Source organism: Necator americanus, chromosome V, assembly GCF_031761385.1.
Source record: "Necator americanus strain Aroian chromosome V, whole genome shotgun sequence".
Taxonomy (NCBI): domain Eukaryota; kingdom Metazoa; phylum Nematoda; class Chromadorea; order Rhabditida; family Ancylostomatidae; genus Necator; species Necator americanus.
The window spans coordinates 26,856,253-26,871,619 of NC_087375.1; the positions used below are offsets into that span (position 1 = coordinate 26,856,253).

The following is a 15,367-nucleotide window of genomic DNA, read 5'->3' on the forward strand; positions in this document are numbered from 1 at the left end:
GCTTCCTATTTACATTGAATCTATATATGTACATGAAAAGGTAGGAATGAGGAATGGGTGAAATCACGGAAAAACATTTGAAATCTAATCGAAATCCTTAAATATGCTTAGAGATACTTTTAAACAAAGAGTAAATCCTTGGTCATTAGTTAGTGACCCTCGGAAACGAGCTTATCATAAGCGTCCAGCGTGAGGAAATCGCTCATATTTTCTTCGAGAGCGAATTTCTCCAAAAGTTCGGCTGCTTCGGGAAGTCTGGAATAGAGGAGGATTATTTGAGGATTTGCCACAATCGATATACTTGTAATCCACAACACAGGGCCCTGCCTACCTGCTAACAATCGATCCAGCTCGGATCAGACGTCGCTCAGTCTCTGCGGCAATTGTCTGCTTCACGAGTTGAGCGTCAATAGTACGTCCGTCTGGAATTCCACCATCAAATCCTAGCCATTCACATTCCTGTCCACGCCCCTTCCGGAACTTACCTTCAAGCCGAGCGTCATGTCTGAGCCACTGCCAGAGCTGAGCACGACTAATTTCCGCCGTGGCTGCGTCTTCCATGAGGTTGTACAGGGGTACACAGCCCACACCGCGTAGCCATGAATCGAGATAACCTGGATCAAGAGACAGACACTGATCCTAAACTTCCCAAGATCATCGTCTACTTACCCAGAGTGACACTGATGTTATGTCTGAAGCCGTTTTCAGTACGGGTTCCTTCCGGAATAGCGGTCAGGTCTTCTTTCGTTGTCACGAGGTTCTCGTACTGTAGTAGAAATGACGATATTAGCTTGGAAATGTGTTAACATCAACGATTTTTGCGCGATTACGTACTTGCTTCTGGATCTGATTTGCGCTTGGCATATGGGCGTCGAAGACCTGGCGAGCAACGTGCACCAATCCAGGGTGAGCTACCCACGTGCCGTCGTGGCCTGAATACGTGCGCTTTTTTCGAGTGAAACCCATCCGAGAAAGAACAGTAACAAGTAAATGTATGAAATTCGTGAGTGCTTTCCAAATGTGTTCAGCCAGGAAAGCGCGATCTGTTTCCGAGGGAAAAACGAACACGCGTTAAGCGTAGGGGCGTCGCGGCACGCGTCGCTGTCATCCGGTGCAACACATTTGGCGTCGACTATACTAACGCTTCGACTTACCATCGGTGGCCTCCCTTTCTTTGTCTTGACGTACAAGTGCGAGTGCCTTCCCGTTGGCGACCTAAAAAATGTGATTTAACTTCTAAAGCTCTAGCTTATGTGGGTCAATTGATTGATAGCTTCAGATAGCTTTTTTGGAAAACAGGGCAGGCAATAAGTTAGTGATAGGCTTGAGAAGGCCGCAATAGGCAAAGTATGGGGAAAAGAAACCGAGGAAAAGAAAAGCTGAGCACAACTGTTGTGCTCGGTAAGGCCGACCGGAAAACTGGAAAAGGTTCAAGACTTTTCGAGGAAAAGCAAAGATTGTCTGACATTCCAATAGCAAAGCATATAAGCGTATGGTTATTTGTTTCTGGTCGAATCCTTCCAATTCGACAATCGGTTGTTTGTCAAGGATTCAACAAACCTCACACTGTTCTCGTGTCCAATGATAGAACATCGCATTTCCGTAGCGAAGAGCCTGCATTATCGCTCAGTTTTACTACCACTGAGACTAAGAAAAAAATTAAAACTAAAAAATTATGCAGTAATTGTGGTAGTGTAGTAATTAGAGAATTCTTATGAAATTCTGAGCTTGATATTTTCCGGAAGCTTCCAAAACGTAGTGTATTCCACGGTTTCTAGGCTTACTTGCGAATCTTTGAGGCAGTTCTTTCTCCCTTGATTAAAAATCTCACCAATCTCCGAAAAATCTCACCTCGTCATTTTTAATGGGGATTTGAGCGGCCATACCGCCCATCGCATGGATTCCTCGCAGATGACAGGTCTTGATACAAAGTAGAGAGTAGGCACGCATAAATGGCGAGGTCATTCCTGAACGGAATACAGTATTGAACGGAAAAGGCTATCAGAAGGCAGTCAGCTGTGCTTCTCCGTACGCGCGTGTTCTCACCGATTTGGAAACGATCTGGTAGAAGGAATCTTCTATGATTCTGGAACGTTTTAATATAGGAGAAGATGTAATCCCATCGACCACAGTTCAATCCAACAATGTAGTCCTTCAGCGCATAGATGATCTCATTCATCTGAAAAGGGAAGGCAATTCCGAGAAATCCTCTGAATTTTCCAGAAATTTCCGCGAGAAAAAAACAGACTTGGAAGCTAGCCAAGAGGTGTTCGATAAGCACAGTGCACTTAATTGTGCCCTTCGGGAGTTCTAGTCTTTGTTCGGCGTACTCAAACACTTCAGCCCAGAGTTTGGCCTCCTCAGCACTTTGTAACTTCGGTAGATAGAAGTATGGACCGCTGCCTTTGTCCAGAAGAGCCTAAAGAGATCCAGAATTCTACCAAAACTCGTCATATTCCTTACAAATATCGCTTCCACCTTTGCGTTGTGGTAGATGAACAAGCCGAAGTCGAAGAGCGATCCAGAAGTTGCCTTGTTATGGATGAGCACATGCTTCTCCGGGAGGTGCCATCCACGAGGACGAACCTTCAGAACTACAACACCAGAGTTTATTACAGGACAAAAAGAAATCACTGGGGAAAATATTACCAGATGTTTGCTTGTTTAGCGAATATTCTTTTTTCGTCGATGGATGTACATAGGAGATGTTATTCCTGACAGCGTCGTACAGATTGATCTGACCATCCAGCTGATTCCTCCACGATGGGGTATTTGAATCCTCGAAATCAGCCATGAAGATCTGAAAATCCCACATAACATTGTCTTTTGGATTTTTTTTTTGTGGAAAAAAATTTGCTTACACTAGCTCCAGAATTGAGAGCATTGATGATCATTTTCCTATCAGTAGGTCCAGTGATCTCTACCCGGCGATCCTGAATTGGGATTGAAATAAAAGTAGTAGGTAAAGGAAGTAAAATGAAGTAAAAGAATAAAACCAAGAAAAATAGAAACAACGTAGAAGAATGGAACTTAACTAGTTCCATGAAACCTCACCTGGAGATCAGGGGGAATTTCAGCTCCTTTCCATCCCTTGTCGTTCCGAATATCAGCTGTGTCGGGGGAAAAGTCTGGGAACCAGGCTCCTTCGTTTATATCTGAATAAAAGCACTTTTGACCTATATTCAATTTTTGAAACAAAATTTCTATGAGTTTCACAGACACTTCATACTTTCACTAATTTTTTTAGTTTTGATCAAATGTCTCAGAAGTCTCAGGGTCACAAAAAAAAAACAATTTAAATATTTCGTGTTGGTCAGGACAATTGACAGAATAATTTTTAAAAATCCACAAAAAATCTAAATGCAACTCGTCCCGCATTTTTTACGCACAAAGCAAGTTAGTGGTCCCGACGCTTACGTACAGAAGTTAACATCCCCATAAGTACGGCTTTCCTAGGATTTTTTGTGTTTTTGGGGGTTCTCCGCCTATGTACTGTAGCTGTAGCAAGGTTAGGGTATTTTCACCAACCTTTCTGCAGATAAGTCCTCTTCTTCAACAGTTTCCTGCGCTTATCATCAAACTTCTTATTTAGATCTTTAATGAAACGCAGCGCATCTGGAGTGAGGATCTTCTCATCTCCAGCCAGCGTCGGTGCGGTCAGCTGAAACACGAGAGCTTCATTGCACATCTTCGCACAACACCTTCATTCAGTTTTCCTTCAGAAGCCTACCGTCAGAATCTCTTCGTCCTCACTGCTGGCCGTTGCCGTGAAGAACTGAGCTTCTTCGGTAGACCCACTTAGTGCAGTGGTGCTAGATTGACCGCCAGAGACCGCATTGGAAATGTGATCGAAGTATCCTGTGCCGACTTCTCGTTGGTGTTTTACCGCCGAATAACCGTACCTGGATGTTTTTTTTTTTCGCCATAAAAATATTCAAGCGAGAAATCATCACGTTCATACTTCTCAGATTCGAATTCCGCTTCTTGTAGTTGGGAATACGCCAACATTCCTTTGTCCTTGTAATTCCTAGCCAAGTCGAACATGCTGAAGCTGTTCGCGTGGAATCCGGCCAAAGTGATGAATTGATATTTGAAGCCGAGAGCACCAAGCTCCTGGAAGAGCAAAGTATTTTTGAAAAGACAACAAAAAAGCGCTCGAAGCAGAAATTAAGACCTTCTGGAACTTTTCCATTTGCGCCGGACTGAGATGCTTCTTCCAGTTGAAAGACGGTGAGCAGTTGTAGGCAAACATTTTATCCGGATATACCTAAATGGATGTCTTTGGATAGTGTTCAGACCTTTGCGGCTGATTAGGGCTTAAGAACCTTCCGAACTCCTTCCGCGAACTCTCTGGCATCAGCGATTGTCGGATGACTAGTTTCCATCCAGATAAGATCACAGTAAGGAGCATAGTTAATAGCACGTTCTATACAGTACTGTAGAGCTGTGGAGTTCTTTAACCTATAAGGCGATTGTGTCTTTATGAGAAGGCTGCGAGAAATTGGAAGAAAATCTGTGAAGGTGGAATTTCTTATTCAGGAGAACTAACAGAAGCGCATGATTTCGGGATGAATGAAGAACAACATCCATAAACTCCCTTTGTTTCACTCATATTTCAGTGTCCGGTTGGGAACAGAATGGAAATTCTTTTAACTTGGCTTCGAAAAACCACTAAAAAGGCCGAAGCAGAGAATGAAAAGGACAAATTAATCGGACCCTGAAATAGTTTTGTGGAATTCGACCCAGTCCCATGTTTACAGGCAGTCAACAGACACTACCACCACATTGCTGACTCCCTTGGAATTTTCTACGGGATTTGCTGGGAAAGAGCAAAATGAATGAGTGCGGCGCAAAACGCAAGTAATCATAAGTTGCTACATCGAAAATTTCCCCGCTACTGGAAGAACAATTTGTAGCACAGTTTCAAGGATTTTCTATCCGATTGGTAACTCTATTGAATGGACGATAGAACCAAACTCTATGAGAATCTCACCTATAAAATCCTTCGACAGTTCTTCCAGAATCTCTGTCGATGAAAGGATGATCTCTTTCGTCGACATCACTGTAATGAGACATATTTTCCTCGTTCAGATCTACCCTTACACCTTCAGTTCTTCCGATCACCTACCTCGTTAGCAGTCGGCTGGATTCCGCATCAGTTCTGGCGACAATAATTGTGGGCGTACCGCAGACGTCGGCAGCCAGTCGGGCAGCGTTTAGATGACGAATATGTTGAGCAGTGGGAATAAGGACCTGTAGGTACAAAAATAGAGGTGCTGTAGTACCCTCCAGGTACGATACGTTCAATCTGAAACGATGATTACCTTCCCTCCCATATGACCACATTTCTTCTCCGATCCTAGCTGATCTTCAAAATGTACTCCGGCTGCTCCAGCTTCGATGTAAGCCTGAAATCGGTTCGTGCTTCCGCTTCAGAGCTCTTATTTTCTTCCAACCTTCAGCATCAATTTATTTATTTTCTCATTTATTTGTTTGCACATAATTTATTTATCATTCTTTTTCATTTTTATGACGTAAAAATTCTCTCTCATACATGAAAGATCTTTTGCTCAGAGTTTTTAGGAATAAGGGTAAACAGGGCAAACATTCAGAAAGAGGTGAAATCCATAAAATAGGTTAATCCGTTCACGATGAGCCAACAAATTTAACTTCGATTTAGTAACGTGGAGGGAATTTATCCATGAATAGCGATTTTCGGAGGTGATGCGCTCTTTCGTGTCCGTGCTAGTCTAAACAAGCTATTTTAGTCCTACTTACTACGTTCTCCTTTAAAAATTTTTAATTTAAAAAAAGGAAAAAAGAAAGTCTTTGCCAAGCATAGATTAAAATTTTGTGGTGCAAGAACAGGATACACCCAGAGGATTTTATCCGGGGAGATATTAGGGGACAAATTCCCCCGTAATATCTCCCCGAACACAATTCATTGACCTTCCAGTCGCAACTAACGATTGTGTTTTGATTGTGGTGAAGTTTACACCACATAGCGTCGCAAACAACACATTTGTCCTGATATCAGCAGGAACGAGAAGAGACTGAACGTCGAATAGCCGCTGCTGTAGTAGAAATATACAAAATCAACCATATATTAGAGATATTTTAGTGGTTTTTGCAAGAAAGAACTATCCTCCTGCCCTTGAATCAGGAAACCAGAAAAACCAGCAACAAATCCAAGGAAACATGACATGTTTTCTCATTGATCACTAAGAAAGCAGAATCACTACGCCCCAACGACCGACCCCAACGAACGATCGGTCAACCGAGCCAACGACCTCTGCGAGGTCCCAGGAGAGGTCATAGAACGCACATCACATGTAGTAGGTGCACTACACTACGCCGCCACAAACAAGTGTACGAGGTCCAAAGTACACGACGATAGCGGCCGGCCGTACAGTTTACGACAGCAGAAATCCATAAGATTTGTGGAAAATCCTAGCAATGTCACCGAATTCAAACGAACCTTCATTAATTCGAAACAATTCAGTGCTCCGCCGAATCCAGCCTCAGCATCAGCAACTATTGGAGCGTACCAATCTCTTTGAGCTAGGTAATCTTCAGCTTCAACGGCATCGATCTGGAAAACTCGTGATAAATAGCATTAGTGCACAGAAGGTAATTTTATTTTCTCCTGGATTTCCCCTTCAACTATATTTTGGCACCACAAAGTTGTCAAAACTCCCTTCGTCAACTAGCGATGACATAAAATTTTCTCCGATAATTTTTCTGAATTCGAATTATCGCATAATTTTTTTCAAAATCAAAAATTCACGTAAAGAAATAGAGCAGTGTTAAAAAAATCGCTACCAGAATGTCCCATGGAGGATAAGTGGTCCCTGTATACCGGCTCTTTTACAGTAGTTTTATCAGTTACAGTTTTAGTATATCCTTCTTCTTAAGGGAAAATTAATTGAAGTTTGATAAAATCCACGAAACTGGACTCGGAGGGAATCGTAATTTTCAATTCAAATCATAGAAGTGTGCAAAAATCTCTAGATCAGAGCTTGAGATTTACGCAGTAAAATGCGGTCTCTGCATTGTCGCTGAAGGAGCAAGAGATTCCCAGTTTCATTTTTTTTCATTTTTTTTATAAAATCATTCTTCCTCTTCTTTTTTTCAATTCTATACAGTAATCAATATTTTGTTTAAGGAAGAGATGTAGCGCATTTCATAAACAGCACGACTTGTGAAGGAAAATTTTCTTCCTTTCTCTTCCAACTCTGTTAGAACAAACGTTTTTATCTATTTTACATACTCTCACTTTCTTTAAAATTTACTAGAAGAATTCCTGAATAGATCTCAAAAAGATTTAATGTGCAGTTTTGGTATCCTTTGCAATGACAATAGCGTAGCTGAATAGCGCACGATACGTGGTGCATATCTAAAGGTCACTGGGCAGTTCCTCAGGCTACTCCCTATCCAAAAGTGATCCTCGACATCTGCCCTTTATGAGTAGCTTCCACGAATCACTGATGGGCTTCTGTTTCAAACCCTTCTGCCTAGTTTTGTTACAATTTTCACTTCCTAAATAAGAGGACAAAGGATAAAGTATCTGGCATATCAATTCGCTTGGGATTCGCCCACGCATTTGACTGCAATTCGAAATCTTTGGGGTTTTGGAATGCGTGTTGTCCGATGATGACAATGATCTGCAGAGTCCAGTCGATGTGTTAATTCAGTGTTTTCGTTATCTAGATATCTCAGATAAGCCTGGTACCAATTTATCGAAATAAAACTGCCAGTAAAGCGATTTCGAACCATTGTATTTTCAAATAATAATTCCTAAAATGAATTTTTAAACAGTATTTCTTATATAAAGAAAATTAGCTCACAACTCCTCCTTCCCTCCCTCTTGCACCTCACTTTTGATCACATTTGACTCGGAAACGGATAATCAAATGTGATCAAATGTGAAGGGCAAAGAGGGAGAGAAGGAGAAACGGGGGCTTGCCTATCCCTCCGCTGTGTATAGGTAACCTTGAAAGGGGTGCTACTGCATAAATAGTACGGGTGTTATTATGGTTCTGAAAAACACGATTTCGTTGTAGGACGCACATTCATTCGCGACACGTTTTCCTTGGGTCCCAAGTTAAAATGGATTTACAGTTCCTCAATAAAATGTCATAAATCATTCTTGTTACGATTGTGACACTATCTTTTATTGATTTATTATGAGATTGCTGGGGTAAATACGAGCATCATAGCGGATATCGATTTTTTTGCAACAATGCACTGTATCCATTCGATGAGGTTGTTCACCTATGTGAACAGAAAAACAAAACGGTGAAAAATAAACTCAACGCCGATGAAAAAAAAAACAATTTTTTAAGCTTATAATGCAGCATATGGTGGTAGATTTCGAACATCGATTTGCACGGCTTTTCCCAAAAAAAAGTTAAAAAAAAGGAAATTTTCAGAGGGATCACCAAGCAAATCTTATCTCTTATTGCTATGAAATTGTACCCAAATGAATCTTTAAAAGAATACTTACAAATGTATTTATTTATAAATGTGCCTATGCGAAAATATTTGTAAGAAATTCATAAGTTTCAAGAGAAAGAAAAGCTTTTTTCTTTGGTGAATCACTTTCCTTAAGAAGTCTTCAATATCTTAAGGATTACATGTTAAAAAAATCTTCTCCATCGTGCCCACTTTTCCCTTCTTTTATTCTCAATTCCCAGTATTTTCGGGATCGCGATGATCTTGTGTGAGACGTTACCTGATCAGCCCTTCTCAATGATCTATTGATACGTCGGCATAGCTCAGGCCCGGAATTGGCTGGATACAACGATTGATCCGGATACATGTCGCCAGCCGCGTTCGCATCGGCTGCCACTTGCCAGCCTGAGCAGAAAAAACCGTCGTACTACTCAAATTTTGTCGATTGTTACAAGGTTCCGCCGTTGAAAAAGCAATCACCTGATAAATAGATAGCTTTTAGGCCAGCTCGGACCATCTGTACTGCCTGATTTCCGGTTTGAGCTCCAAGTGCAGGCACGAACGGTTCAGTGTGAAGAAGTTGCCATAACTATGTGGAAGCGATTATGACTAACTAGTCCCTTCTGCGGTTGAACTGCTAAAAATTGGAGCCAGATCCTACCTTGTTAGCTCCACGACTGGCAAGTGTGTATTCGATTTCGATTGAACCCCGTAATTTGAGGACATCCTCGACCTAGAAAACATTACATTAATTCTGCTCCTATGTGAATTTTCAATAAATCCCAAGTGAAAGGAAATTGGTACCTGATAATCTCTTTTAATACCTTGGAAACGTCCTTTCGGGGCAGCTCTGATCACCTGAAACACTGAATTGAGGTGAACTGAAGGTAACGCGACGTGGATCAAATTTATTAGTGCAACATTTTTGTCGATTTGTCATAGTTATCAGCTCTTTGGGAAGCATTTAAGTTTTTTTCTACGAAAAAAAAAACGAAAAAATGTACGAAGGGCATCTAGAAAAGCTTAGAAAGGGCATGCAGACACAAACACGGAGGCAAAAATGTCAGACATGTGTTTGATAAAGAGCAGTTGGTGCGGAGAACAACACACCGATCTCGGATTTGATCTCAGGGAAAAAAATATCCGAGAGAAGCGGAAACCACGGTGACGACAGACCTCGGTGCAAAAGTTGTTGTAAAATTTGGGAAAAAAAAGCAGAGTCAACGATTTACAAAGATGATCAGATGATGTGAGTTGACCTTAGCGAGCCGAGGTAAGCTATACATTTATTTATTTTAGATTTATTTATTAAGCCTAACACTACACGTTAACGTACCTGATACCAGTTCTTAGCTGCCTGCGCCATGTTTACGAGTAGATCTGACGTGGCGAGTGAACGCTTTTATACGGGCCACACCCCTTGAAGATACGGTTACGAGGGAGAAGGGGAATCAAAGAGAGCGCAGCAATGGGTCAACGTGGGGTTTGTGCGTTCTTTGGGTCGTCGTCACGAGAAACTCGACTTGTCCTGTGTCAGGAGTGACGGTTGTGAAGGTTGATTGCTGCTGTAGTGATCGGCACTCGACTCGAGTGTTGTTCATTGAATCCGATCAACCCTAGGAATTGTCCAAAAGTAAAGTGCATGGCTTGGCTTTTGAACCACAATGGATCCGTTTGTTGGTCAAAAATCGCGAATCGTGCTGAAACGAAGAAACATAGCAAAAAAAGTCTCGCAATTTTTTTCCAGCAAAAAGGCTGTCACAGATGCTGAGTATCCGCATAAACATACATTGGTATTAGCAGAGAATAAGATTAGAACATTCAAGATCACTATAGTTATTCAGTCCTTCTTTATGGCGATTTTTTACTTTCATTTCTAATTAAATTCTTTTTTCTTTTCTTTTTAGACTTTATGTCTTTCTGATGCAATAAATAAGTCCTTAATTGTTTATTTGTTTAGAAATATAAGGAGATTTCTTGATTACATAAGCTATACGGTCCAAGTGAATATAAAATCTTTCCGACACTCCCATTAAGTATTCTATCTTCGGAAAACAAAAAAAAAAATTGAGAATTGCAGATTTTGTTGGGCTTCTGTTTTTCTGGTCTAAAAAGATCGTTTAGGCCTCGTATATGTACGTTGAAGATACTGGAACTTGTTCGAATGAGGATCCTTTGAAAAAAATACAAGAAATGAGGAAGATCAAAATTGTAAAAACTCTTTTCTTAGATTCTTCCAAACGTGTTGACGTGACCATATCTAACATCTTGTTTCCACGGTGATTTGTACATTACATCCTGAATTTTGAATCTTCAAATCCAGAATTCCTTGGGCGAAATGGTGTCTTTAAACCATTTCAAGACGAACCCTTTTGAAAAAAGAAATATATAAATATGAACAAGATATGATATGTTTCAGGGCAGATCTTAATGTAAACGACCAAGGGTAAGAAAAGACTGGCAATTCCATTCCCAATTAGGTTTTAGAAATGAATTCCGAATTATTGTTCTACTATGGTTAGTAACCTAACTTATTTTTTTTTTAAATTATTTTCATTTTTTTTTGTAATCTTACTATTTTATTTCATTTCATCATTATTAGCACCTTATTTTTTATTATTATTTTCACATCTAAAAGTTGATAGCGAAATGTCTTATTGAAGAGCTCTTTGTCCGATCTTAGGACGAATCTCACGGTAAACTGAAGCTTTTAGTGTTGTTGGCTAGTTTTATTGTCTGAGTTTTGACGTCCGCTATTGTAGATTAAAAAAATCAGTAAGCTGATCCCAGAAATCTCTATTCTGATCCCAGGCTGTACTCATAATCACGGAAAGATTGCCGAGGATGAGTGAAATTTTCTCCCAACACATCCTGTACGTCGTTTTGTTTCTCGGGAATCTGGGAATTTTTCTATTCGTTCTCAGGAATTGCACAAACCGATCCTGTTTCTCGCTTGAAGTTTTCCAATAAAGAACGATTCAGAAGAAGTTGTGGTCCTCTTATTAAACTTTTTAGAGACAATCTCGTATAGTTGAGGTAGTAATTGAGTAAAAGAAAATCTCAGTAAACTCGAAAAGGATCAAGTTCGTTTCCAGATAGTTAAAACCTCTTTTTGAGTTAGGAAAAAAAAAATTGCAAGCCAAAATTAGTCGCAGTCATGGGTTTGAATTTAAACTTTTAAGAGAAGATAACGCCTTATACTACGATAATATTAACAAATAATACCTAATAACAATGTCTTGTGTCTTGAATTTTAGGAAATACATAGCTAGCATTTCATTGCACACTATTTATGGAGTTGTTTACACTGAGTAGCCTATCAGGTTTTCCCTTCGATAATGATCAGCGGTGATAAGGTGTGAACACATCCCTCCACATAGGGTTGATCATTTATCAATTAATGATTGATCCATTTTCGGGGATCATATGAAATGAACCACATAATCGTTTGCTGGTCAGAAAAAAGAGAAAAATCATCTCAGCATTAGATCGGAAATTTCTTTTTGAGGGCCGTGCAAAATTCTCTTCATTGAGAGCTTTGCAATGCAGTTAAACGTCGGTGCAAACTGAAAAAAAAGAAGTTTTTCTTCGGTTGATGTGGATTTTATTACTATTGTCCGATATGATACTGTAATTGTATGGGGCGAAATCCAGTGTTACAATCTCCCAGCCTTCTAGACCACACTTATCCTATTCAGCTGTTTCTTCAGGAATGAAGAGCTATTTTTGGCAGTAATTTCGCCAAATCACTTTCCATTGTGAAATATTTTTCTCTTTTCCATTAGTTTTATATCTATTGTTCCTTACTTTTTTCTGTTCTTGAAAATTTTTTCGTGCAAAGATTTCTCTTAAGAAGTAAATAAGGATTAGGGTAATGAGAACAAGAGAATTTGGAAGCCTAATTCAATCTCTAATGTAGAGTTAGAAATATAAAACATAAAAGAAATATAAAATCGGAAAAATTAATAGTTTCAATACTTCTGGAAGGTAGCTATGAAAACTCTCAGAATGATGAGTTGCCCGGAGGAAGCTTTTTTTTTCGCTAATTTCCTTATTAAACGAAAGAGGAAATCGGAGCATTTCAAAGTTTTTGATGCCAAAGGAACCTTCTTATAGCAACCAAGTCAATTTTTCCTTCCTTTGTACTTTTGTTTTGAATGAGGACAAACTTCATTGCAGTGTGGTTCCCAAAAATGATCATTGCTCTGATTCTGCCGTTGTAAACTGAGTGGCCTGTCGTGTCTTGGAAATCAGAATTTATTTTACTTAAAGGGTATTGAATGGTACCCTATAAATGAAGGTAAACTGTGTTTTCCCTCGAAACATTAGATGTCACGGCAGCCCTTGTGTAAATTTCAGGGATAGCCTCTTATTAATTTCCAGTTAAACCCGTGGAAATGGTTCACCAAAGACCAGTAGCCAGTTCAAATTTAGTCCTTTTAAGGAGTTTGAAAAACGAGAAAAACTAGAAAAGCGAGTTGTAATTCACAAATCCTTGCTAGAGACGTCTTGAAAAATGCTCAAGTTCAGGATAACTTTGAATTTTTCTGCATCCAAAGCTGAGATGACCGTCGGCGGGTGCGCACCTTCTTACGTATCCATCGTTGGTGAGACCGATAAGATAATAATGGATGACACTGATCAGCACTTCTGCTGTTGCAAAAAAAACCCGTACGGTTAACGTCCTGAAGAAAAAACGTTCTTTTGAAGACTTCTGCAAAATTTTGGATATCTATCCGAAATCGGGGTGTTGCAAACGTTCATAGTGAAATCATAGGAAAAATTAAGCGTTTTTTTTTTGAAGAAAAAATACAGCATGAAGCATTGATAATTTCTAAAGCGTTCAGCCCGCATCGTACGAAAGTATTGTAGCTTGTAAGGTCTGTTTTTTGAAAATTCTAACAGTTTCTGGTGACAGTGTTCAAAAAAAGGATCCATTTCTGATGTTCAAGCATCTTCAGGGCTTCGATCTGTTTCTGTACATCACAAGTGTTCCGAATCTATTTTCTAGATTTTTTCGAATTCAGTAGATATTTTTTGGAAAACACTAAAACTAAGAACAAAACGAACCATTTGTGCTTTGAAGAGCTTTCAGAAATGTCAGAAATTCTGCTTTTGCGGAATAATCTGTTCTACAGTTATGCTGTGGTATGATTGTTGAAAAATCATTTTTACATTTGTAATATTGTATTATTACTATTTATAATTTTCTGTTTATTGTTTATCATTTGTTATTTATTTTTATTATTACTAATGCTGTTATATTGAACTATCACTATCATTTTAGGTACAGTTCAACCCCAGCAGTGCGCCATTTTCGCACCACACTTACTGAGAGCAACCTAAAAGGCGATATCATTTGTCCAGAACTGCTGTTCATTGTCTTTCCCTACAAGTTCTTGGTTCACTCCCTACAAAACTCATCAACGTTTTTTTTTCCAAAACGCAAAACGTGCATCGGCAAATATATTGCAACCTGAAGGAACCACGTGAATCAATTCACCACGTGATTTCTCTTCTTTTCCATAAACGTCCAGAGTTTTATTGAATTCAACAAGTGCAAGTGTGTCAATGTCTGATTTCACCATCTCCAATGGAAACATTTAACAAATACCACTTCTAATTACTGTTGTACAAATGTAGTGGAAATTGTGAAATATTGAAAATTAATAAAATTCCACAAATACATGCACCTATAACATAATATAATAATACCAATAACTATTCGATACTTGTGGCGGTGACCTTTTCTCACCATGCTGATTTTTTTTTAAATAAAAAATTTTCTTATGAAAGCAAGAAAAGTTGCTGTATGAAGACAGCAATCTGCTTTTTGTCTCCTGCGTACCGTTTCGAGAGCGCAACGTAATGAAAAATCAAAGCGTTGTGATTGCAGTGAATGCGAAGCGAAATAGTAATTCACGAGAGTATATGTAGGTATCGCTTAGGTAAATCACCTTTGAAAAATCCTGAAGTAAATAGTTTTCCTAGCCTTGGATTCTTCTGGTTCAGTCCAACGAACTGTTAAATTGATGTAATAAAATGTAGTTCTGCTATTTTTAATATCCTAATTTATTTATTTACCTTCAATAAAGTTTGCCTAATTTATCACTAATCCATTCTTTAATTCTATAATTTATAGCATTTATAACAATGTAATTCTTTTCAAAAGTTCATCGATCCCGATGTCCAGTAAGTTCACTAAGAATTGTTTAACAATTATATGATGATTTCAAATTTAAGTACGCTAGAAGTTTCAGAACAGCAGAAGTTAGCCATCAGGATCAGATTTTCTACAATTCCTCGAATAGTATCATGACCAGAAACCCAAGATTCTCCTCGTGTATGTTTTGTTCCGAAAAAAAAACGGAAGAAAATGCAAAGTTGTTTACTTTGTAATTTACATTGCGAAGGGTGGACCCGAAGGGTGGTATAAGTCCCAAATAAGGTCCACTACACTAATTTCGTGTAGTTGATGGAGTTTTTCTTTTCGGGAATTACCTCTTTTTCTGCTTAAATACTCCTAAAAAATGGGGCTCCCAGCAAGGGATGCCTTAATGTGATTATGAAGTGGTTGAATAGTGTTTATATTTAATTTTTATCGCTATTCAACTGTGCAGTTTCAATTTGTAATTTTTCATCTCTTTTCTACATAATGTAGTCATTAAATTTACAGATCAAAGCTTTCAGTTCGTAAATAAAGTTAATAGTGAAGAATTTCGATACAGTTCGAGATATGGATCTATCTTCTTGCTCAATAAATACTTATTTAAATTTTATTTTTACTAACATCTAACATTAACAACATCATTTAAAATCATTTTATTTATAGCAACACTGCAAGTAATAATGTAAAAATGTAACAATAATGTAACTGCTTTGTAATGTAACAAAGTAACATTTATTTTTATAC

General features: G+C 38.9%; 1 protein-coding gene across 1 annotated transcript; it reads right to left on the reverse strand.

Moving 5' to 3' along the window:
• Nucleotides 1–149: 149 nt before the first annotated feature.
• Nucleotides 150–9,820, reverse strand: RB195_015337 (uncharacterized protein; the record flags this gene model as incomplete). Its single annotated transcript, XM_064206003.1, has 27 exons — nucleotides 150–255; nucleotides 332–422; nucleotides 486–614; nucleotides 670–766; nucleotides 835–932; nucleotides 1,155–1,215; nucleotides 1,852–1,967; nucleotides 2,047–2,179; nucleotides 2,249–2,419; nucleotides 2,479–2,594; nucleotides 2,650–2,800; nucleotides 2,862–2,933; nucleotides 3,055–3,155; nucleotides 3,529–3,661; nucleotides 3,731–3,902; nucleotides 3,962–4,113; nucleotides 4,175–4,267; nucleotides 4,326–4,461; nucleotides 4,994–5,062; nucleotides 5,129–5,253; nucleotides 5,325–5,408; nucleotides 6,479–6,592; nucleotides 8,735–8,859; nucleotides 8,935–9,043; nucleotides 9,116–9,187; nucleotides 9,259–9,312; nucleotides 9,791–9,820. 27 exons carry the CDS (start codon nucleotides 9,818–9,820, stop codon nucleotides 150–152), a joined length of 2,910 nt encoding a protein of 969 aa, XP_064061884.1.
• Between the last annotated feature and the right edge of the window lie 5,547 nt (nucleotides 9,821–15,367).